The sequence below is a fragment of the Cydia amplana genome, chromosome 19 (assembly GCF_948474715.1).
Source record: "Cydia amplana chromosome 19, ilCydAmpl1.1, whole genome shotgun sequence".
In the NCBI taxonomy this organism is placed as follows: Eukaryota; Metazoa; Arthropoda; class Insecta; order Lepidoptera; family Tortricidae; genus Cydia; species Cydia amplana.
In genome coordinates this window covers 11,612,352-11,635,931 of record NC_086087.1, presented here as the reverse complement: position 1 = coordinate 11,635,931, position 23,580 = coordinate 11,612,352, and the positions used below count along the sequence as shown (strand labels likewise).

Below are 23,580 nucleotides of genomic sequence, written 5' to 3'. Positions count from 1 at the left end.
GTTTGTGTTGTGAAAATTTGTTTAGTGGCAAAGTTTGTTTACTCCTTGTTTCTTGAAACCCTAGCAACGCTATAGATTCAACTTTGCGACTTTGCGATCTTTCGCTTGCTCTGGTATCAATATTAGCACGAGGGGTTAAACAACAACATTGCCCTATTGTAAAACAAATCTTTGTTTTGCTTGACTTGGCGGGGGCACGTGCCCCCAGATAACTATTACTATACTTAGGTAGGTAAATCAATCAATTGGAACCCTAGCCTGACGACCGTAGTTCGGGGTGTGGTCAGCAAACAAATTATGAATAACCCAACTAACAATTTGAGGAAAAATCTAGGTTTATACGACCAGATTCTGTGGTCGTATAATCGTCGTATATACGTTTATACGACGAGATTTGGGCGCACCTTATTCAACTTAAAGTCGTAAAGAAGTTGAGTAATGGTCGTTTTAATACCTATTTAGTTGCGTAGTCGTCGTATATGCGTCGCCGATTCGACACTTCGTCGTATAAAAGTAACAACTACGTCGTGCCTATTCGACTTAAGGAAGTGTAGTGGTGCGAAATACGATATTTATACAACTTTAAGTTGTGTTATCGCCGCTTAAACGTCGTATATATTATTTCTTCAACTGAAGTTCCGGTGTGCGGTCAGGATAATATTATCAAATTGATATTAACAGCAAGTGGTGTGAAGTTGCATCTAGGTAAGTAGCCATTTTTATTAAGTTGGTGGTTTATGAAATAGGAAACAAGTGTATTTTATATATGTAAACTACTGCGCAGTCAAATTTACTGATGATTTGCTATATAAGTTTATAACTAATTATTGATGCGCTTTTAAAATTCTTACTTATTTAATTATTTTGATTAAGAAAGTATTAAGTGCCTTATAGGACAGTTATCCGACTTGAGGTTCTATAATCTATACGTTTGGATTGGAATGGTCGCCATAACGATACTTTTAGGGTTCACTAGAAAAATAATAAAACGCCTGACCTACTCAAACCATAACATTTCAACACATTACATACGTTATTAAGTAATTAGATATAAATATTATAACAACTTTAGTTACAATTATGAGTGATTGTTTTCGTTATTTTTTTTTGTTTCAAGGTGAGCTGCAAAATCATTAATGAATATATGGAAATTGATACATTTTTTATCTAAAACGGATATCATCGAAATGATCCATGCATATTTAAATGGCCATGGTACTTTCTTTACCCACTTTATTCTTTGTAGGTACTCATTTTTATGGATGTAATTCGCCCGTAATTCGTAGAAATAGGCCATTGCATTTTATTATAAATGACAAGAATGTGAATATTTTATTATATTGTGATTTATTTCGGTGCTCAAAACTGTTCTTGTCTTCAACACTATTTTCAGGATCACTATCATCGCTATTATTTTCGAAATCGGTTTGTATTTCTGAATCACTTGAATCACTGGGTATAGGATTGGTGACATTTGAGACGTTTGATAAAAATGCCACGGAACCCTCTTCTTTATTAATACTTCCTCCAGCTTGAGCTTGAGCTTGAGCTTCAGTTCTATAAAGAACACTTTTACGACGTGTAAGCAACTATTGGTAGTTTAGAAGTCGCATAATGGGTATCCAAACCACAAAATTGTCGCGACTACGACATTATTACGACCATAACCTCTATGCGACCAACTGTCGTATAAGAAAGTTCTTTAGAAGTCGTCGTAATACCTATTATACGACTGTCGTATAAAATGGTAGAATAAACGTTTATTCGACCTTGCTATACGACAATATGTTACCCGACTATTTAGTTGCATAAAATGGTAGAATAAACGTTTATGCGACCTTGCTATGCGACTATAAGTTACACCGACTATTTAGTTGTATAAAATGGTAGAATAAACGTATATTCGACCTTGCTACACGACAATAAGTTTATCCGACTTTTAGTTGCATAATGCACCATTACTCGACGTACGGTTAAAATGACGACTGTTATTCTACTTTTATACTACTTCGAGTCGTATAGCTACTTGATTATACGACTAAATTGTTTGTTGGGAATTGACTCACAGAGTTACTAAAGCGATTGCCATGGACTGAAAACTAGACCTCATTGGGATAGGTATTTCGTTCATTCATAAGTTCTAAAAACTTGTTGTTGCGAGGCTGAACCCTGGTTTTCAAAGCTCCGTTCTAAAACCGACCTAATTATTCTCTAGATATTTCATACTTGCTCAAAAACACACATGAAAATTTTTCACACCAAAATAGGTACTTATAATTTAAAAACCGCTCCTTCTTCGCTTTATTTACGTATGCGCAGGCGACGACAGCGCTAACGACGCCATCTTCCGCCGCATCTGTCCGTCCGCGCCCGCGCCGGATGCAGGCCGACAGGGTTGCCAGCTTTAATGCTATTTCCACGTACATTTTAGGGACCGATTTTAAAAACTGGATGAAGCTCAGTTAGTTAGCAAAGTTAAAGCTTCGGCACACAGGCGCGTTTTCCGGGCGGGGTGTGAGCGCGGCATGAGCGTTTTGTATGTAAAAGCGGCGCGTCCCTATCGACTGTTGACTCCCTCCTTTTGGACCACTTGAAGCGCAGGTATACTTAGTTTATAAAAAGCTCAAGTTAAAACATAAATATTTGTGTCAATGTTTTCTTTTCAAACCTAGAACCTAAACTAGAATTATTAGAAAAACAGAAACTTTTGAACCCTTTGAACGCTCTACGTCATAAACAAAAACGTCACTTAACGACATCATGGGCGCAAGCGAGCTAATGTAAACCTTACTTGAAAATGTGAAGGTTACTTTGATATAGCATCCGCCATAACACTTAGTTGTCCATGGCGCTGTGGGCACGACTAGTTACGACGACTTAAGGTGTTCTTGGCGTTCAAAAGGTTAATGTTCCTAATAGTCAATGAAGCTTGAGGTTACTCTACATCAAAAGCCTTTTCATTTGCTGTAAGTAATTTAAATACATATTTGGGGTTTAGATATATGTATATCTTGTATACAAGATGCTAGAAACTCTCCACCGACATTGAAGTGCTAAAGTGTGGTAGTGCCACTATAAACGTTAATGTTCCTAATAGTCAATGAAGCTTGAGGTTACTCTACATCAAAAGCCTTTTCATTTGCTGTAAGTAATTTAAATACATATTTGGGGTTTAGATATATGTATATCTTGTATACAAGATGCTAGAAACTCTCCACCGACATTGAAGTGCTAAAGTGTGGTAGTGCCACTATAAACGTTATATTTCCATTGGAAATTTCCACACTCGGTCTCTGCAATTTCTGTCTAAAATTATCTAGGTCCGACTCTAGTTTGCAGGAATGTTGTTAAAACCATGGTCACCCTCAGTGCACTACGCTTTCTCTGTAAACAACGCTACTGTTTACGGCTCGTCGTAAACTAAACCATCTAGCTTGTGAAACGCTTATCTAAATTCGTGGTTCAAGTGCCTGCTTCCGAGAAGAAGACGGTCCTAATAACAATTAATGTAGGTACTACCTCTATATAGTATAAGTGCTGTCACTACCAGGGCGTAGGTAACAGAGGCTGGGCGTCCGTAAAACATTTAATCATTTAACCATTGCAATATGTATATATGTAGATGTACATGACATCGATTGCTTGCCTAATTTTCACACGGAAGGAAATCCAAAAAAAAGCTCTGTGGGCCAACGAATAGCAGTATTGAATGTGCATTGGACTTGCGTGAAAGAACTGAGAGTTTACCGCGAGCACAGAATAAATAATAGTAGCAATAACTATCGAAAACCGAAATTTCGTTATCGGTGTCTCTTTGACTCGAATAATTTCAAGGAACGACAATATGCTTTCTATACTTATCAAAGTGCGTTGGTAGCCTAATACCTAGTGATAGGCTGATAGGACGTAAGTACGACTTAAATCCGGGGTTCAAACCCCCGCTCGGTCCTGAGGCCTTACCGCGAACCACGTTCGAACCCTGTCACACTTACGTACGAATTTACAAGTGCGACAGAGAGGCAACACGTCGAACGTGGTTCGCGGTAGGCCCTCTGAGTCGGACCTACCCTACCTACTGATCAGTTTCTCGGAAATTATGTAAGAAAAAATGCCATTTGATATTTTCCAGTCGCATTTTAATAAATGAAAAACACTAATACATAATATTATATCCGCGAAAAATTACAAAAGGTAGGTATAGGGAAGTCCCAACCCGCTTGGGCCAGCGTGGGGACTACCTAGAGTGACTGCTAGTTATTGGCCACTCCATAAATTATTGGCCATTGCATAGTAATTGGCCACTTCTATCAAATTGTTATAGTAATTGGCCACTTTTAACAATAAGGCTTTAATTGGCTTGTTTCTTTCTGATTTGATAGGAGTGCCCAACTACTATGAAGTGGCCAATAACTAATAGGTATAACAGTCACCCTATACCAATAAATCCTCGTGCATGAGAAGAGGCACATACACTAAATTATTATATTATTACCGTATCTAAATGGTCAGCGGTATTTTTATCGGCAAATATATCGCGTTATAAACCTTTCGTCGGGATTCAGGTGAACGGCCGGCGCTCGTGTCGTTCACGAGATGGCGGCCATATTTCCGTCATCGGCCCGTCTGATGCGCGCCAGAATAAGATTATTGGAAATTTGACACACACGCGCAACTCGCGCAAGTAGGTAAATTTGACTTGTTACATTGATGACTCTTGACATGTCGCGATCTTAAGTTATGGTCTGAATAACAGTTAAAACAAGCAACAACGGTTGCACTCCGGGAGTGCCGATAGAAGTGAAAACTCACCTCACTATGTTACCGACGCCCGGTAACACGATACATACGTTTAGCGGAGGTATTCTATTGATTTATTATATATTATTATTTATTATCATTCTCAAATAAGATCACACTTTTTCATTGACATGTTTATTTACATACAACGTCAAATTATTTGAACATAGGTAAAGAGACTTGAAAAGGAGTCCGCAACATAAATGTCAAATAACATTGAGTTTTTCTTTATTGATTTAAATGCCATCTAAATTATGAGTGGCCACCTTACGGGGCTTACGGTGACGTGATCGCCTTACGCTGTCTCGAGTTTATCATTTTTTCCCCACCTCAAAAAGTGCCCAGCGCCGCTAAAGAAGTTTTCACTTCAAAAAATATTCACAGGGAAGCCGGAGCTAATTTGGCTACTCTTTTTTTATGAGCCTTGTACGTAAAAGTACCTACTCGGCTACCTAAATACTTATTTGAAAAGCCAGTTGAAATCTAGTTCTAACGCACCACCACGCGACTGCCTGGTAATAAATTAAAAAGCTAAAACCCCCAACACATTTCCACTAAACATAATATAATTATAATATAAGTATGTAGATAGTTATATCATCTCCATTTTCTCGATAGACAAGACAAATAAGTAGCAAATTTTCACAAAGAAAGGCTATGTCACGAACTAACGTTAAAACAACTCGAATCCAACCTGGCGCTTTATGATCGACGCAGCTAGACGGGTTTTATGTGAAAAGATCAACCGATGACGCATATAAGTGGGCCTTGTGCCTATTTGCGTACGGTACAAATAGAATACACAATTTTTCCAAGACAGGGGTAGTGTTGAAAAGTGGTTTTACGTGGTCGTCGCATATATCCGTCGGCGAAGGCGATCATATTGCACAGAAATAACAAGTTCAATGCATTTGCTGAGACTCTGAGACTAGGGTATCGTTCTGACGAGCAATGTCATAGTAGGTACAGTCAGCAACAAAAGTTGTTAAGCGGGTGAGTGAGGTGTTCAAAATTTCCTTGACACGCTCTTATTCTCTTAACAATAAAGTCGCGTCAAGATTATTTTGAACAACCCATTATATATATATATATATATATATATATATATATATATATATATGTATACATAACATTATTTTAAACCGTTTAAACCGGCCGCTTTATTATTTAGTCGGGAGTCGCGACATCTGTTGGTTCGTGGCTGGTCCACTTTTTCACTAGGCTTTCAGTGGCCACCTATGGGTGTTTCATGACAACACACGTTACTCGGGCGTTGTCACTAGATGGCATTAAATTTTAACATGCGTTAATTTTAATGGTTACTCGGTAACACTCTTTTCAATTTTGTTTAAATAAAATATAATTGTAAAATATTTCATAAAAAACAGTAAGTACAAATTTCATTAGCAACAAAATCTATTTATTTATATTTTAGTTTGTCTTTCATCCGTTATTTATTTAAATTTTCGTCTGGCAACAAAACTTGTTTTCGCGAGAAAACTTGTGAGGAAGCATTCGGAATGAGTATTTTGATTGCGAAATTGTCATTTAAATAGATAAGAAACCGTGATTCAGTGAATTGTTTAAGTGGTGTTATTGTATACAGATTAATAAAAGGGAAAACAAAATCCAAGTGGAGCTGTTAAAGAGATTGCTAGCCATGGCGGGCCCGTCCGACGGGGATCCCGACGGATGGGTCGAGTTCTGTGAGCGTCAGGCCAAAGCTGCCGCTCCGGAATTCGCCAAGGCAGCGTATTGGAAATACGTCCAGAGTAGTGCCACAGACCCCACCTCCCGACCCAGCGTATCCCACAAAGACCTGCTAAAGAAATTTGTTGACAGTTTTTCCGACCAGTTTGAGATAGAAATTGGTAGACTAAAAGCGCAACACAAGGTGCCGAACGGGACGCACACAGGTCACGACGAAAGCGATTATTCGGAGGACACCGACTCGCCTAAAACACAGCACAAGCCATTCTTCAGAAGATTATCATTTAAAGGACTGAGAAGAGGGAAGGGTCTGTTCCACAAACAGCATTCGGACGAGGTTGAATTATCGTCTAATTTGAACAAACAGAGTAAGACTAAGTTAGCCAAAATAGTTGTAGAATGTAGGAAAGAAGGTTTGGTTAATTATTTAACTCCTGAAAGCTTGGAGCAGCCCTCCGGCCCGCAAAAATGGGAGAAGTGTAGACTGGCTCTAGTGAAAACTGTAGGAGGTTATATGTTGGAATTCTACTCCCCGCCGAAAGCTCAGAAGCCCAGGAGCGGGGTGTTCTGTTTTCTCATATCAGAGGCGAGAGAAACTACAGCTTTAGAAATGCCGGACCATGAAAATACTTTTGTATTGAAGGTATATGACATGCCTGTTTATTTCATTTTATTCTACAATGTTCCAATACTGGGCAATAAAGGCATGTCTTTCTTGACTCAATCTGGTTGCAATTTTCAACTGCTCTTTTGGGCAGATCCAGATTGCCCAAGCGCATTACATAGTGGGATATTCACCAGGTCTGGAAGCATCTTTACAGAATACATCAAAGTCTTTCCACCATTCTGATAATTCTCCCCTCTCCCTGAAACCCGACTATTGGGTATTTTATGATTTCGTTCCCAGGCTGGACAACCGATAGTCGGGATTGTGGTACTAGAGCTTTATATGACGAAATTTTTGTGGCCTGGCGTGGATGTCTTAGTTGGCTGGGTGGCAATGAATGTGTTAAACACTCAGCCATAATAACATAAAAATAATTTCTTCACAGGCCGACAACAACATGGAGTATGTAATAGAAGCTGCAGACGTAGATGACATGAAGTCCTGGCTAGCCACAATCAAGTACTGCATGCGATCAGCACCGACAACACAACCCCCACCTGATGCGCTACCCGGCCTACCTGAGCCGGCGCCGCCTGACCTGCCCCCGAGGAGAGATCTACCTGCCAGCACTAGCAATGCTGACTTAGCTACTGATACTCCTGAAGAGGCTGAATTAGGTAAAACTATCAAATATTTCATTAACTATCTACCTGACACTACCCGGCCTACCTGAGCCGGCGCCACCTGATCTGCCGCCGAGGAGAGATCTACCTGCCAGCACTAGTAATGCTGACTTAGCTACTGATACTCCTGAAGAGGCTGAATTAGGTAAAACTATCAAATATTTCATTAACTAACTACCTGACACTACCCGGCCTACCTGAGCCGGCACCTCCTGATCTGCTGCCGAGGAGAGATCTACCTGCCAGCACTAGTAATGCTGACTTAGCTACTGATACTCCTCAAGAAGCTGAATTAGGTAAAACTATCAAATATTTCATTAACTAACTTGACCCGGCTTCGCACGATCTGCCGCCGAGAAGAGATCTACCTGCTTGCTGAATTAACTATACTCCTGAAGAGGCTGAATTAGGTAATTTATGAACACCTTTTCATATACAATGTTTGCTTTGAATGCTATTCCATGTTTTATTTGAATCTAAAGATGCTGCCGATTTGCAAACAGTATTTATGAAATACAATATTAATCATCTCATGAATCATGTTTCAAAAATATAAACCGACAATCATATGGCATTCTTTATCTACATACCTAAACTAATTTAAGCCTAGTTATGTCACTGTAGAAATATTTCGGTTCAGGAAACATGATTAAATAGCTAAAGAGGAAAATTAATCAAGTTAGATACCTATAGATAACTAATTACATCATATGCTACTGTAAATGCAATACGATTATAGTAGTTTATGCAACAGTGATATAATAAGGGTTCTTAAAATTCAAGGGTCGAAGTTACAAAACGAGACGTAGTCGAGTTTTGTAAAAAAAGACCCGAGAATTTTAAGAACCAATTATGAGCTGTTGCATACATTACTTTTTCTATGACAGCTGCAGCAAAAAAAAAAAAAAAATTATTAAAAAAAAAGAGATTAAAAAAAAAGAGTTATTATTTAAAAAAAATTGAGTTATTATTTAAAAAAAAAAAAGAGTTATTATTGTAAATGAAAACATACCTCTTTCAATCAAGATGATCGGAACTTGTATCTTTAAAAAAATAAAGCAGTTGTATTATACTCATAAGATGACTGCTAGCAGTCATCTTATGAGCCTATAGACAAAGCATTCAAATGACATTGCTTTAGATATCACTGTCAGTCATTTAATTGACACATTTAAGTGCTGGAGTAGAAAAAATAAATAAAATCATATGCTACTGAAATTTGATTCTAAAAATAAATTTTAAATTGTTTAGTAATTTTGTTTTTACTAAATATAGTAATACTAATCTATCTATCTATTTACGTATATATAGCCATTTATTTCCGATCCTTGGGTACAAATATGTCCCGAAGTTGGGTGTGCCTCTTGGCATAGGCCTCCTCCAACCTTCTCCACTGTACTCTGTCCTCTGCAACTCTGGACCAGTAAGGCTGAGCGGATTTCATCTACCCATCTTGTTTTCGGATGTTTTTGTTTTCTACTTGTACAATTGTCCATGACTTCTTGTAATAGGCTACATGACTAATTTTTAGGGTTCCGTACCCAAAGGGTAAAAACGGGACCCTATTACTAAGACTCCGCTGTCCGTCCGACTGTCCGTCCGTCCGTCCGTCCGTCCGTCTGTCACCAGGCTGTATCTCACGAACCGTGATAGCTAGACAGTTGAAATTTTCACAGATGATGTATTTCTGTTGCCGCTATAACAACAAATACTAAAAACAGAATAAAATAAAGATTTAAGTGGGGCTCCCATACAACAAACGTGATTTTTGACCGAAGTTAAGCAACGTCGGGCGGGGTCAGTACTTGGATGGGTGACCGTTTTTTTGCTTGTTTTGCTCTATTTTTTGTTGATGGTGCGGAACCCTCCGTGCGCGAGTCCGACTCGCACTTGGCCGGGTTTTTTTAAGGTATCAATCGATCGGGTTTGTTTTTAGGATCAAATGTCTATATAGGACCCATTGCATTAAAGTAACACAAAAGTCAAAAATTGTAGTCAAAGTCCGACAGTCGCACTTCACTCGCGAAACGCCCTATACAAAACGGCCAGAGGCCGTGACGTCATCGCCCATCTTGTAGTATGGACAAAACAAGAAAATTGCGTTTTTGTCGGTGAAATATTGCGTTTATGTATATAGTTGCTATACAATATTTTTTTGGATGAAATGTAAGGAATCGAATGGTACCCTTACTTTTATCGTTTTTGGAAGTTAAAAAAAACTTACATTTTGAAACTTTCAGGTCCTGTAATTTTGTAATTTTTCAATATTTTATTTTAATATCCACATTATTGTGATAAATTGCTCGTTTGCTATCTATTTTACTAGATTTTGTTATAAAATTCAACATGTGTCATCATCCCTATTGGTAAATGTCTTGTAAATCTACTAATAGTTAACGCTTAAGGGTCTCCCCATACTTATCGACGCGGATTCGGCGAAAGCCGATAGTAAACAGCATAAACAGGTAAGGTTCGGTTCGGCTCCGTTCGGCCGTCGACGGCCGACGCGTCGGCGTCTTTTTCGCTCTTATTGCGTGGACATAAAGTTTCATTTCTATTGGCATTGCCGATTCCGCGTCGATAAGTTTGGGGAGACCCTATCTTAATATGTTGTTTGTCAGGTTCAATAGCAGAAGAGGCGTGTACAGCGCGCGTGTCGCTAGCGGAATGGCCGTGGTTCCACGGCACGCTGGCGCGCGCGGCGGCCGCGGCCTGCGTGTTGGCCGGGGGCTCCAACGCGCACGGCTGCTACTTGGTGCGCCAGTCCGAGACCAGGCAGGGGGAATATGTGCTTACGTTTAATTTCCAGGTACGTTATGATAATAGGGATGTTTCCTGTACTTAATAGTACATTACTGCAGACGCCGGGAAAGAAGGGCTTGCCGGGTGAGTAGGTATAGCCGGCCGACCGTAGGGAGGCCGGATAGTGATACGAAGCCGGCAAGACCTTTTCACGGCTAGGCATGTATAGTGCTTTTCTCAAACATGCAATGAAATAAAAAAATACACCACTCAAAAAAAAAACAAATTTATAATCTTTATAATAAAAATCTAACTTCACAACAAAAGTTTTTTAATTTTCCTTCCAATCCCGCCATAATTGTTTTTTTTTTTACGGAAGTCGTCCGTATTTTGCGTGTGTTCGAATAGACCTTATTAGGGCCATTATACACAATCTGATAATAAGAATCTCAAGTTCTATAAATAAAATAAATGCAGAGGATTTTAAATATTGTCTATGGTCTCTGATGACTTACGTATAGACAAAATTTTAAATTTATTCATCAACACATTGAATCATACAGATTCGTATTCTTAATATCAGTACGTTCGTGTATAACAGGCGTTAACACGGATATTTTGGTCCGATAACCATTCATTCACTAAAAATATTAAAAAATAAATATAATTCGGCTGTTTAGCCTGTTTATGGACACAGACTCCATGTTTACATTAGAATTAAAAAAAAAATTACTTCCCGGCCTAGGCCTTCAATTTCGTATGAAATTCCTTTACAGTTCTCTGGAGTTGCTCCGCCCTAAACGTGATACTTCGAAGCCTGATATAACGCCCGGAGCGACGACATTTCAGTGCATGTTTGAGAAAAATAAATTATTTCGAACCGTGCACGAAATAAAGCACCAGATAATTATTAGAAAAACATAGACAGCAGCTATTTTTAAACACAATTTGTATTTAACGGATTGAAATGAAAAAAGTAGGCGAGTTTACCGTGACGTCACTATATTTGTTTTCATATAAATTCCATACTAAAAAATCGTTTTGACAGTTCTAAAAAGAAGCTGATTTGACTAATAGGAATGTAGCCTATTTACCCTTTATAGGGTGTCAGAAATTATGCACAATTGAACCCTATCACTTTGAAATAACCCCAATATCACTTCTAGTTGGCCGTAATTGACCGTAGCGTTAGCGAAGGCCTACTTTTTAACTCGGACATTTTGCTTTCGGTCGTATGCCCAGTATTTCTCCTCTACAGGTCGCGATTGTTAACCGATTCTCGTGAAATTTTGTGACCAGATTCTATGATTAAATGTGAGAGTCAGGATGGCGGGTGTATGTAAACAAAAATAAACAAAAAGCATACCATATTTTAGTACCGAATTTGTACTATTTGGTACCTCATATACAAAAATTAGTACCTCACGGTATTTAAAGTTATCAGCAAAAAACGTTACACCCGCCAACCTGACAGTCAGAATGGCGGGTGTATTTTATTACGCTATGATCCCGCGATTATTGATAAATTCTATAAAAGCCAAATTTTAGTACCTTTTTAGTACTTTCATATTCAATTATAAATTGAGCCATTTTATTTGTGGTTTCCGAGTTATACTCATTTTACATTTTGCATTGCTATTAAAAAAATTCAGGCGCTTTAATTTTTCACCGTATTGATATCGTTTTTAAGAAAAAACGCTACGCTACAACTATTTTTATTACGCCAGGATTTAGTACCTTTCATGATTAATCTGTTACCCTTTCACGGGTAATCTGTTAGGTTCAATTAACTATGAAAATTACGTCTTACAAATGGCCAGGCGCCATGTCAAAGGATTCTTCCTAAGAAGAAATTCCGCTCTTCGTTGTGCATGTAATTGTGTACATAATACCTACTCTTAAGTAGGTACATGGTGATTAATCAAATAAGAAGAGTGGAGATCGAGGGGGGGAGGCCTTTGCCCAGCAGTGGGACACTGTAATTGTATAGGCTTATAATAATAAAAATAATAGGCCCATCTAGTGCGCGGCAAGTCCCCACCTGCCTCGATAACTTGTGAACACATTGTTATGGCAGGTGTCCGTACGTCTTTGTAATAACCCAGTCTCATAGTCCACCCAAACTTCAATCCATAGATCGGTATACTGTTCTCTTTTTCTACAATAGTCCCAATGCCTCTGTCTATTGTTGCACCTGTGAACGGGTTCCAGCAGGCGTTCTACATGACATAAAAGCTCTCCAAGGGGCCTCTACGTGTTGGATCTGTGTCCCCACGCAAGCCTATCAATAAACCGGGATTATAGGCCCGTGATATCCAAGGAGATACAAAAATAATAATATTTATAATAATACACTAACTATCCGTCCTGAGCAATTTCTATTTCGTTAATGTCTGCCCTATTATTGGGCACATTAATGTGCAATTGTTTTACAAGGGGCAAAGTTGTTGTTTAATATCCTCGTGCTAATATTGATACACGAGTAAGTGAAAGTTTCAAAAATAGAACCATGAGCGTAGCGCGTGGTTCTAAAGTACAGGAATCTTGAAAGTAGCGAGGGTTTCAACTACAACGCATGAGGCTTAAAAAAACTTTGCTACCAAATGAAACACAATTTCTTTCCACACCAACGCGAGGAAAATACTTAAACAATTTGAAATCAAATTAAATAAACGAATGCTGTAATTATTAGTGGCTTTTGTTCACTAAGTATTATACATTAATTAAATTTACAGAAATAGGCATGCACGTCATGCTCGGCGTTTTGGCACTTTTATATGCAATTATGATTATGGTAAGTCAGGATTATGATAATCATATTGATCATATGACCAGTCGATAGAGTGTGTGCAGAAGAGTCGTGGAATGTAAGGCATATTTATACGAGTATAAATATTTTTTTCATTTTTATTTTCAAGGCAGCCCATACATTTCACGACTCTTCTCTTTCCGCACAGACTCTATTAATCTTTACAAGAAATTATAATTTTCACACTCGACTTAAAATAATAATTATTGTTGAACTTTTTTAAGGATGCACATGTTTAGCGGTATTTTTTTAACACCATTTCATGATAAAAACAAAGGTGTGTTACTAGTAGATTGTTAACCAAGGGATGAAAGGCACTCATTTCTGCCGAGGTAGTTTGGTGCTCGAACGCAGTGAGTGCTGATATGATGCCTTTCACTCGAGTTAAACACTCTACTTTTCATTTCGAATACGAGGAAAGTAAAATACGTGTTTTATTAAAACATGACTAAGTATAAAATTATATATTAAATCTTGAGGGTACTTATTACAATTACCTCACAATTTAGGCAAAAGTATCGTTATTTATGGAATGGGGAGTTAAATATCAGAATGAAAATTGTATAACAAATCCATTTAAACTCAAATTTCAATTGCTTATCGTTAAAATTTTAACATAGTCTTATTTGCAACTTAACGTAACATGCTCTACGTAGTACGTAGTGCAGAAACGTATCATCAACACCTTTTAGAACAACATTCTATCAGAGCATAAGAAATATATTTCCATCCATTTTGATCCTGATTTCGGTTTTAAGTTTCGTTATTTAGATTTACTTATTTCCATCCGCTCTAAAGGAAAATTAAAGACACAAAAGGCGCTAATAGGGTTCAGTAATGAAATTTATAATGGTACATTACGAAAATCTTGCACAAACACGGCTTGCACGTTTTTATTTAGATAAAATAACGACATTTGAAAAAGTAGTCGATATAAAACAGTCAATCACCGATAGGTTATTAATCTAATATCTATACTTAATATACCTCCCTGGCAACGGAAATGCACTTATTTTTTGGCCAACCTGTATACCTAGCTAGTGTGAATCATTAAGTTGACGAAGAAGAAAGTTTGTCAAGGAAATGCTTGCGCAGCATAGGTACGCTTGAATGTGAATTTGGTCTGCGCTTACCTGATAGAGAGTGGGAGAACGTTCCAAAGTCTGATAGCCTATGCCTGTACATGTACCTACATACTATGCCATAAACAGTTTTTTGAAAAAAAAAATCACTATAGCCTAGTTCGGACTATATTAGTCGAGTGGCGAGTATTTTAGTTAACTAAAATCGGTCAGCTAAACTAAAATCGTTCGCACTACAGATGAGGCCACAATGAAGAGCGGAATTTCTTAGGAAGAATCCTTTGACATGGCGCCTGGCCATTTGTAAGACGTAATTTTCATAGTTAATTGAACCTAACAGATTAACCGTGAAAGGGTAACAGATTAATCATGAAAGGTACTAAATCCTGGCGTAATAAAAATAGTTGTAGCGTAGCGTTTTTTCTTAAAAACGATATCGATACGGTGAAAAATTAAAGCGCCTGAATTTTTTTAATAGCAATGCAAAGTGTAAAATGAGTATAACTCGGAAACCACAAATAAAATGGCTCAATTTATAATTGAATATGAAAGTACTAAAAAGGTACTAAAATTTGGCTTTTATAGAATTTATCAATAATCGCGGGATCATAGCATAATAAAATACACCCGCCATTCTGACTGTCAGGTTGGCGGGTGTAACGTTTTTTGCTGATAACTTTAAATACCGTGAGGTACTAATTTTTTTATATGAGGTACCAAATAGTACAAATTAGGTACTAAAATATGGTATGCTTTTTGTTTAATTTTATTTACATACACCCGCCATTCTGACTCTCACGATTAAATAGTTTTTTTTGTCAATCCAGTTTTAAGATTTTTTTTTTAATGCGGAAATTGGCATAAAGGATTTAAGCGCCAATAGCGTCTATGGCGCTTATTAAGACCATTGTGAGTTCACTTTGATAACGACTCAACAAACTAAGTATTTTTCGCTTTCACATTTCCTAAGCTTTGCGAGGTCTACAGCTCACAGAGCCACTAGTTTATTTATGTAACAGATAGTCTATAAGCATTGATGTAGTATAATTAACTGGGTTCACAACACAATCAACCAAAAAAAATGGCCTCACAAAAGCTGCGCCCGCACTTATTTCTTTGGCATTGGGCGTCCATTTACTTTAAAACGCCTTTTATCTATTCATTCAATCACCCCTATGTTTCTCTGTGGTCGACTGATAGACAATGTCTTTTGGCAATTTTGGACATGATTCTGTATATTTTGTGAAATAAAGTTTAAATAACCTTCCAGGGCCGCGCCAAACACCTCCGCATGACGCTCAGCGAGACCGGGCAGTGCCGGGTCCAGCACCTCTGGTTCCCTAACGTGCACGATATGCTCGAGCACTTCAGGGCTCACCCCATCCCGCTCGAGTCGGGCGGCGCGGCCGACGTCACGCTCACCGAGTACGTGGTCAGCGCCGTCGGGGACAACCGACAAGTGAGCATTACTAGCATATAGCCGCCGGTAACTAGACGAACCGCGACGTTGGCGCGGTCGCCATGTGAGGGTAAAAGTCATAGCATGTTCTGTTGTTAGGACTAGGACTACTCTTGTGTCTTTTATTTGAGCAATCCGGATCCGAAATGTATGAAATTATCCGGATCTGGATCCGGATCCGCGGATCTTCCCATACATTTCGGATCCGTCGTGCAAACCCTACTAGCATATAGCCGCCGGTAACTAGACGAACCGCGACATTGGCGCGGTCGCCATGTGAGGGTAAAAGTCAGCATGTTCTGTTGTTAGGATATAACTAGGAATAGTATTGTCTCTTTTATTTGAGTACAATTATTCAGTAGCACCTCTGGTTCCCTAACGTGCACGATATGCTCGAGCACTTCAGGGCGCACCCCATCCCGCTCGAGTCGGGCGGCGCGGCCGACGTCACGCTCACCGAGTACGTGGTCAGCGCCGTCGGCGACAACCGACAAGTGAGCATTACTAGCATATAGCCGCCGGTATAGTTTGTAGCTTTCTAATAGACCCCGAAGGCTAATCCTATTGTCTATTGTTCAGTAAAACCGCTCGTGCCACGTGCCACAACCACCTGCATAAAAAATCGGTACTTCGGTTACTGAGTGCCGGCGAGTCGAACGCTACAGAACCAGTCTAAAATGTGTCATCGAGATGCGTAACAAAGGCGCGTTATCGGAGAGCGCACCTACACTGGTTTTTTGAGCGTTGGACTAGCCCGCGCTCAGGTGCCAAATAGAATAATTAGGACCCTTTTTTGCAGGTAAGTAGCACGTGCGGTTTTACTGAACAATAGACAATAGGATTAGCCTTCGGGGTCTATTAGAAAGCTACAAACTATAACTAGACGAACCGCGACGTTGGCGCGGTCGCCATGTGAGGGTAAAAGTCATAGCATGTTCTGTTGTTAGGAGTAGGACTACTCTTGTGTCTTTTATTTGAGTACAAATTCAGTTGTTGACGATATTGTCGCTGATTGTACGTTTTTTCCAAAATCTATAAAGGACAATCTACAAAGGATTATTTTAAGTTAGGGAAAGTCTTTTAAGACAATTAGCGTAGCAGTTAGTGCCCCATAAAAAACCAACCTGTATAACCATACATTTTTGTAACTTTCTTTTGTGTTACCGCCTTACAAAGTATATGGTATTATAGTAATATAGCACAATAGGAAAAAATTGCGTACATTATTTTAGGACCGAAAGAGCTCGTGATTCTAAGTAAAAATAACATCATTATTAGTACATACATACTTATAGTCATATCGTCTTTACGAGCTGGTGTGGTGAAAAATGATGTGGCTTTATCCGTCAATTAAATTAACTTTGCGGTTTTTAGCAACATAAAATTAAACAAAGGCATTTTATGTTTAAGCATAAGGGTAACCAAACCTTGCTCAAATAAAAAAAAACACAAATAAAATAATGTGTGTTTTAAGTGTTTAAATAATAGCATAGGCACACCTCGGACACTGGCGATCAAATGTATGAAACAAACGCGTTCCTACGCACACAACCTAAGCTCGTGTAGGTGAACGCGTACCATGCTTGTGTGAGTGAGATAAGACATTGTAGGGTAACTGTGAGGTAACCGAAAGCGGGTGGGCGGCACTTTCAACGGGAGACAGGGAGTGTCCATACTGTACTCTAGTACTCTTTATTATACTGTGGCATAGGTATGTCATAGTCAAAAGGGTTTTACTCTTCAAGAAGCTATTAGCTATTACAGACTGAATAACTAATTTGAATAGGTCCTAATTCACAATTTTAATTACCTATAAAATGAATCAATCTGTAACACACGCACCGGTGTGATAACCGTCTTAAAGACATACGTAGGTACCGTCAACCGGGGTGAATAGAGATGGCTGGGGTGAATAGGGACAAAACTTAAAATGTGATTTACCTGACAATTTCTTAACAAATACTTACGAAAATTGCATTATTCGATTGAAAGTAATCGTAGGTTTTGTATGATACAATTTGTGTGGGAATTTATTAAGAAATTGTCAGGTAAGTCATGTCCCGACTTAAAAGGTGATCTTTTAAGTGTTGTCCCTATTCACCCCAGCCATCCCTATTCACCCCCCGGTTGACGGTACCTACATATATATCTGTCACATCGAATGATGGTCCCTCTGACAGTACCTTCAAGTTTCTTTTGGTTAAAGTGTCATTCTATAGAACTTGCTAACTACGTAAACAAACCGCCATATTGAAATTTTCTCTAAATGTCATTTTACTAGTGATTTTTAGGGTTCCGTACCCAAAGGGTAAAAAACGGGACCCTATTACTAAGACTTCGCTGTCCGTCCGTCCGTCCGTCTGTCACCAGGCTCTATCTCATGAACCGCGATAGCTAGACAGTTGAAATTTTCACAAATGATGTATCTCTGTTGCCGCTATAACAACAAATACTAAAAATAAAATAAATATTTAAGGGGGGGCTCCCATACAACAAACACGATTTTGTTGCTCTATTTTTTGTTGATGGTGCGGAACCCTCCGTGCGCGAGTCCGACTCGCACTTGGCCGGTTTTTGTTTACATAGTTAGCAAGGTCTATAGAATGACACTTTAGGCGATGCGCGAGGTTTTTCCGATTTGTGAGCCTTGGCCGCTCCGATATATCTGATAGCTACTGTACGCCTAAAGGCGAAATTGTACAATGTACTTATGTAGGTAACTATTGTTCAATTTTGATGTAACTTGAATTTATATCACTGATTTAAACTTTCACGATTTTTACACATTATTAAATTGTACAACGGGACTTAATCGCGTATCTAAGTTTTAAGATTTACCTCCGACGTTTCGAGGACGGCGTTGTCCCCGTGGTCTCGGAGAAGACTGGCTTAAGTTGACATCAGCATCTTCTAACCGCGCGAGTTTTTCGAACTACCCGCACTTGGTCTTGTTTATCAGCTTGAACGTTTTGCACACTAGGTAAATCTTAAAACTTAGATACGCGATAAAGTCCCGTTGAATTCATATGTTGTACAAATCGTACTCGTAAATCATATGAAAAATCTTTCAATTAAGATCTGAGACTGTAACTTTTTATGTTAAAAAACATATTATTTAAGTATGAAGATTCTAGATAAATTATAATAAAAGAATCTATAGGAAAGTACCATCAAACATTCAATAGATAATTAATTATTCTTTAAGTTTAAAGTAGACGTCGTTTATGCATTTTATTTATTGAGACGTTTGTAAATTCGTATTTATACTTCGTGTATAAGACGTAATCAGTACATTTAGGAAATAATTACAATATAAATAAGTTGAAATCACAAAATATGTACTACAATTAATATGTAGATAGTAACAGTTTTGAATGTTTTAATATTTTTAACCCAGTGAGTTTTCAGTTACGCTTGTGTAGTAAGGCTGCCTTTCCAATGAGGCGGAGATAAGAGGAGACTAGGAGTGCGGGAACCAACCATTAGCTGTAATCCAGCGGAGAAGTGCTATTGGTTAATTCTTTCACGTCTCCTCTCATCTCCGCGTCTGTGGAAAGGCAGCTTTAAACTCACAAAAACGTAGAATAGTTAATCAAAAAGTGCTCTAAGGTCTCCAACTAAGAACAACACATATCATTTATTTTGTCCGTAGTCAAATCGAATGACATCAATTGACAGAATAATAAAATGGCAATAGGCCAATTCAAGCTCTATATTTAAGCTGCCTGTCCACTGCCTTCCAGCGGAGAAGAGAACCAGTGCTATTGGTTGATTCCCGCACATTTCCTCTCATCTCCGCCTCATTGGAAACATAGCCTTATAGAATGTCATTGATGACTATAATTATTACGTAAATGATATAACATTGAGTAAATACTGATGTAGTCATATTTCAATGACGTCACATAAACAGAAAATCGTAATTAAGCTTTGGATTCCTCCGAAAACGGTGCCGTAATATGACGGCCGCTATATAGCGTTGAATGACGTCACTAGAACGTTGTCTATGTAAACAAGATGGCGCGGTTTCCTAGACAGCGTTACGTTACGTTGACTGTCAACGTAACGTAAGATGACGGCCGTCATGACGGTGTCGATAGTTTCGTGAACGTTTTATTAGATAGCGGTGACGCCATTTTGAATAAATGACACGAGATTTGAATAAATGATTCCGTACTACGATTATTTTCCTCTTCTGATGATATTTCATCCTCCAAGTAAATTATAGATGTTCAAGCAAATCTTGTCAGTAGGAAAAGGCGCGAAATTCAAATTTTCTATGGGACGTTATCCCATCGCGCCTACGTTTTTCAAAATCCTTGGTGGATGACGGTGTGTTATGACGCCGTGGTACTTTCCACATGTCGTCACCGTAAAGACGGCCGTCTTTTGCGGCCGCTATATGACGGCACCGTTTTCGGAGGAATCCAAAGCTTTAGATTCCAAAAAAAGTAAGACAATGTTGCCACTTTTTACTAGCGCGTCTTGTATTTATGTAAAAATAAGTATATAAAACTACTTTTTTAAATCGTAGGAGTAAAATTACCAATAAATAAATTATCTTGGCGTGTTTATTTATAAAAAAGAATTTACTATTTTACAAACAAATTATTGCAGTGGCAACATTGTCTTACTTTTTTTGGAATCTACGATTTTCAGTATACGCGCATTTTAGTTATATTATAAGTAAAGATAGAAGGAAGGTAAATGTCGAATTAGTGCAATGCTTTGTGTATTTGTTGTTTTTATTGCATTTTATGTTGTCGACTATGTATTGTTGTCTTGCCAGATGTTTTCGTTGTATCATAGAGAAATATAGTAAGACAAGAGTGCTCACTCCATACATCAGTTAGACTATTAATTTCAGTGTCTACATCTAGCATCGAGTAGCGGAACTACTCGGAGCGGAACGGTACTGCTACTTGACAATAGATGTAGCACCGACCGGAAAGTCTTATCTCAACAGCATAAGACTTTCCGGTCGGTGCTACATCTATTGTCAAGTAGCAGTACTGATAGTTCCGCTACTCGATGCTAGATGCTAATAGTCTTTTTGGTACTAAAACTGATGTATGGAGTGAGCAATCTATGTATTTTTCTCTATGGTTGTATTTACCTAAGTAACGAAGCTCAAATCATTCTTTAAAAGAATATAGCTTTTTCATTTCACATGTATAATCACAGAATGGATTTGTCTTACATGTAGATTACTAATTATTTTAGACTAACTGTATTGTTTATCTTTTAAAGGTGTACAAATTGAACTCATGTTCTTCCAAGCTTTAATCGTAATTCTCTTGGTTGTAAATTTTATTATTAAACTTTTTATGTGGAATGGCTTTTTTTTTATTTGCAGTTTTTTTATGTTATGTGTATGTGTTTGGTGACGTTTTGAACGTACTTTGTTTTTGGTAAGTGTTTTTAATTTTTATATTTGCTTTTTAGTGATTATAGTTCTGCTAAAGCGCTTCACACGCCTTACTTTATTCGAATCGAAGTGTAACAGCGTTTAGTAAGAGTCTGACTGAGTTATTTTTAAGATCTTAGTTAGGATGCCTAAAGATTACTGAATTAAGTAAGTAAAGTGTGTGAAGCGTGCTGACAACAAAATATGTTTGTGTGTTTGCATTATTGATTCTTTATTGTTTAGTTTGAACAGTTAGCTGCAAAAATACACACACTACTAACATTTTTTTATAAAAATAATCAGTCCGTTGAGTTTGAAGGAAATATGTTTTTTGGAAAAACCTCCCTAAACTGATTTCATATTCTTTACGTATATTGTTGTTGTATTATTTTAGTGCTTATGTTATATTATTTTAATATTGACGACCAAAAATTTAATAAAAGTTATAATTTTTGCAGTTGACTGTATTTATTGCTCGTGCATTGTGCTCATACGTAAATAATAATTAATTACTAATTTGAAGCATAGTCCGTCACTTGTTTTGATCGTGTAAAGGCCTCTACAAACGTTTATGATATATCGGCCCAACAGAGGGAGATGGAGCGATAGTTAGAATGAGACAACGGATCTCAGCCGACTTGTTGGAAGCGTTGTAGTTGAGCAAACGTGACTTGACATGACTTTTGGTTTCACGCGGTCTTCAGCCGATTACATTTTTATTGAAAGTTTAGAAATATAATATTTTTATAGCTTGGCAAAAGAGTAGAAATTAAAAAGTGGCAACACTGTAGTAACGTCCCGTTTTTCTTAAGATCGGTTTTCCTAGGATAGCGGTGCCGTCATATAGCTGCCGTCTCCATACTAAATAATACGGCTAAATATGGATGTCGTAGTATTTCTATGGAGACGGCCGCTATATGACGGCACCGCTTTCGGAGGAAACCAAAGCTTTAGATTGATTTGAAAGGGACGACACTACAGCATTGCCACTTTTTAATTTCTACTATTTTTTGCCAGACTGTACGTCTTAATGTAGAAATTAAGGGAACTTTGATTTTGATACAAAAAATGCAAAATTTTCAACAATATGCCGCTGTAAATAAAATTGACAACCTTTTATTGGGCCATCTATAAAGTCGATATAAGTGATTAGGGCCAATTGCTACCTATAATTATTTAAAACCATAGAAACAAAGAACTTATCAGCCAATCTGTTTTCAGCTGGGCGTAACGCACGGGAGCGACGTAAGGATGCGCCGGGCGGAGCTTGAAGCCCTGCTGGTCGCCAGCGGAGCACCCCACGACCGCGCCGTAGACAACCAGTACAGCTTCGTGTAAAATACGGACAGAGAAGTATAGTTTGTAGCTTTCTAATAGACCCCGAAGGCTAATCCTATTGTCTATTGTTAAGAAAAACCGCTCGTGCCACGTGCCACAACCACCTGCATAAAAAATCGGAACTTCGGTTACTGAGTGCCGGCGAGTCGAACGCTACAGAACCAGTCTAAAATGTGTCATCGAGATGCGTAACAAAGGCGCGTTATCGGAGAGCGCACCTACACTGGTTTTTTGAGCGTTGGACTAGCCCGCGCTCAGGTGCCAAATAGAATAATTAGGACCCTTTTTTGCAGGTAAGTAGCACGTGCGGTTTTACTGAACAATAGACAATAGGATAAGCCTTCGGGGTCTACTAGAAAGCTACAAACTATAATATATACTTGGTCAAGCAGATCTTGTCAGTAGAAAAAGACGGCAAATTTGAAAAATGTAGGCGCGAAGGGATATCGTCCATAGAAAATAGAATTTTGCGCCTTTTTTGCTGACAAGATTTGCTTGACCAGCTATATTACACTCAATGTATACGCTCCGGGGTTGCTAGTATCTGTCCCGATACGTGTAGGTGGGCCATTTTATTTAAAGTTGTCCCCCAAACATTTTTTTAAATTTTGGGATTTTTAACACTCTTTTATTAGGTCGACCTGTATGTAACTATTTATGTTATTCCTACTCAGAATCACGAGCTCTTTTGATCCTAATAGGAGAAAAAAAGTGTCCCAAAATTTCCATAAATTTTTCGATCTTTCCATTCCGTGACCGCCATACGTATGAAAAATGGTAACGGAATGGAAATAAAAAACCTTGGGACACTTTTTTATCCTATTAGAATAGAAAGAGCTCGTGATTCTGAGTAGAAATAACATAGAAATTTACAAATTTAAAAAAAAAACTGTAGGGGACAACTTTAAATAAAATGGCCCAGGGGGCCGATTTTTGAAATTCGACC

At 38.2% G+C, this 23,580-nt stretch overlaps 2 protein-coding genes across 2 annotated transcripts in view; both read left to right on the top strand.

The window, feature by feature from the left end:
• LOC134657165 (uncharacterized) overlaps window positions 1-23,580 on the top strand; it is a 123,893-nt gene that overhangs the window by 49,022 nt on the left and 51,291 nt on the right. The gene's annotated exons all lie outside the window — the stretch shown is intronic.
• LOC134657328 (SH2B adapter protein 1) lies at window positions 6,378-22,647 on the top strand. The gene is made up of 5 exons (XM_063512904.1): window positions 6,378-7,150; window positions 7,560-7,791; window positions 10,419-10,606; window positions 15,701-15,889; window positions 22,518-22,647. The coding sequence occupies exons 1-5, from the start codon at window positions 6,458-6,460 to the stop codon at window positions 22,632-22,634; spliced, it is 1,419 nt and encodes a 472-aa protein (XP_063368974.1). The 5' UTR covers window positions 6,378-6,457; the 3' UTR covers window positions 22,635-22,647.

What these genes read in the sequence shown, in the direction of transcription:
- LOC134657328 (XM_063512904.1), top strand. Translation starts at nt 6,458, where the DNA reads ATGGCGGGCCCGTCCGACGGGGATCCCGACGGATGGGTCGAGTTCTGT. An exon ending in AAAATACTTTTGTATTGAAG is followed by an intron (nt 7,151 to 7,559) that starts GTATATGACATG and finishes ATTTCTTCACAG; the next exon opens with GCCGACAACAACATGGAGTA. An exon ending in TCCTGAAGAGGCTGAATTAG is followed by an intron (nt 7,792 to 10,418) that starts GTAAAACTATCA and finishes GTTGTTTGTCAG; the next exon opens with GTTCAATAGCAGAAGAGGCG.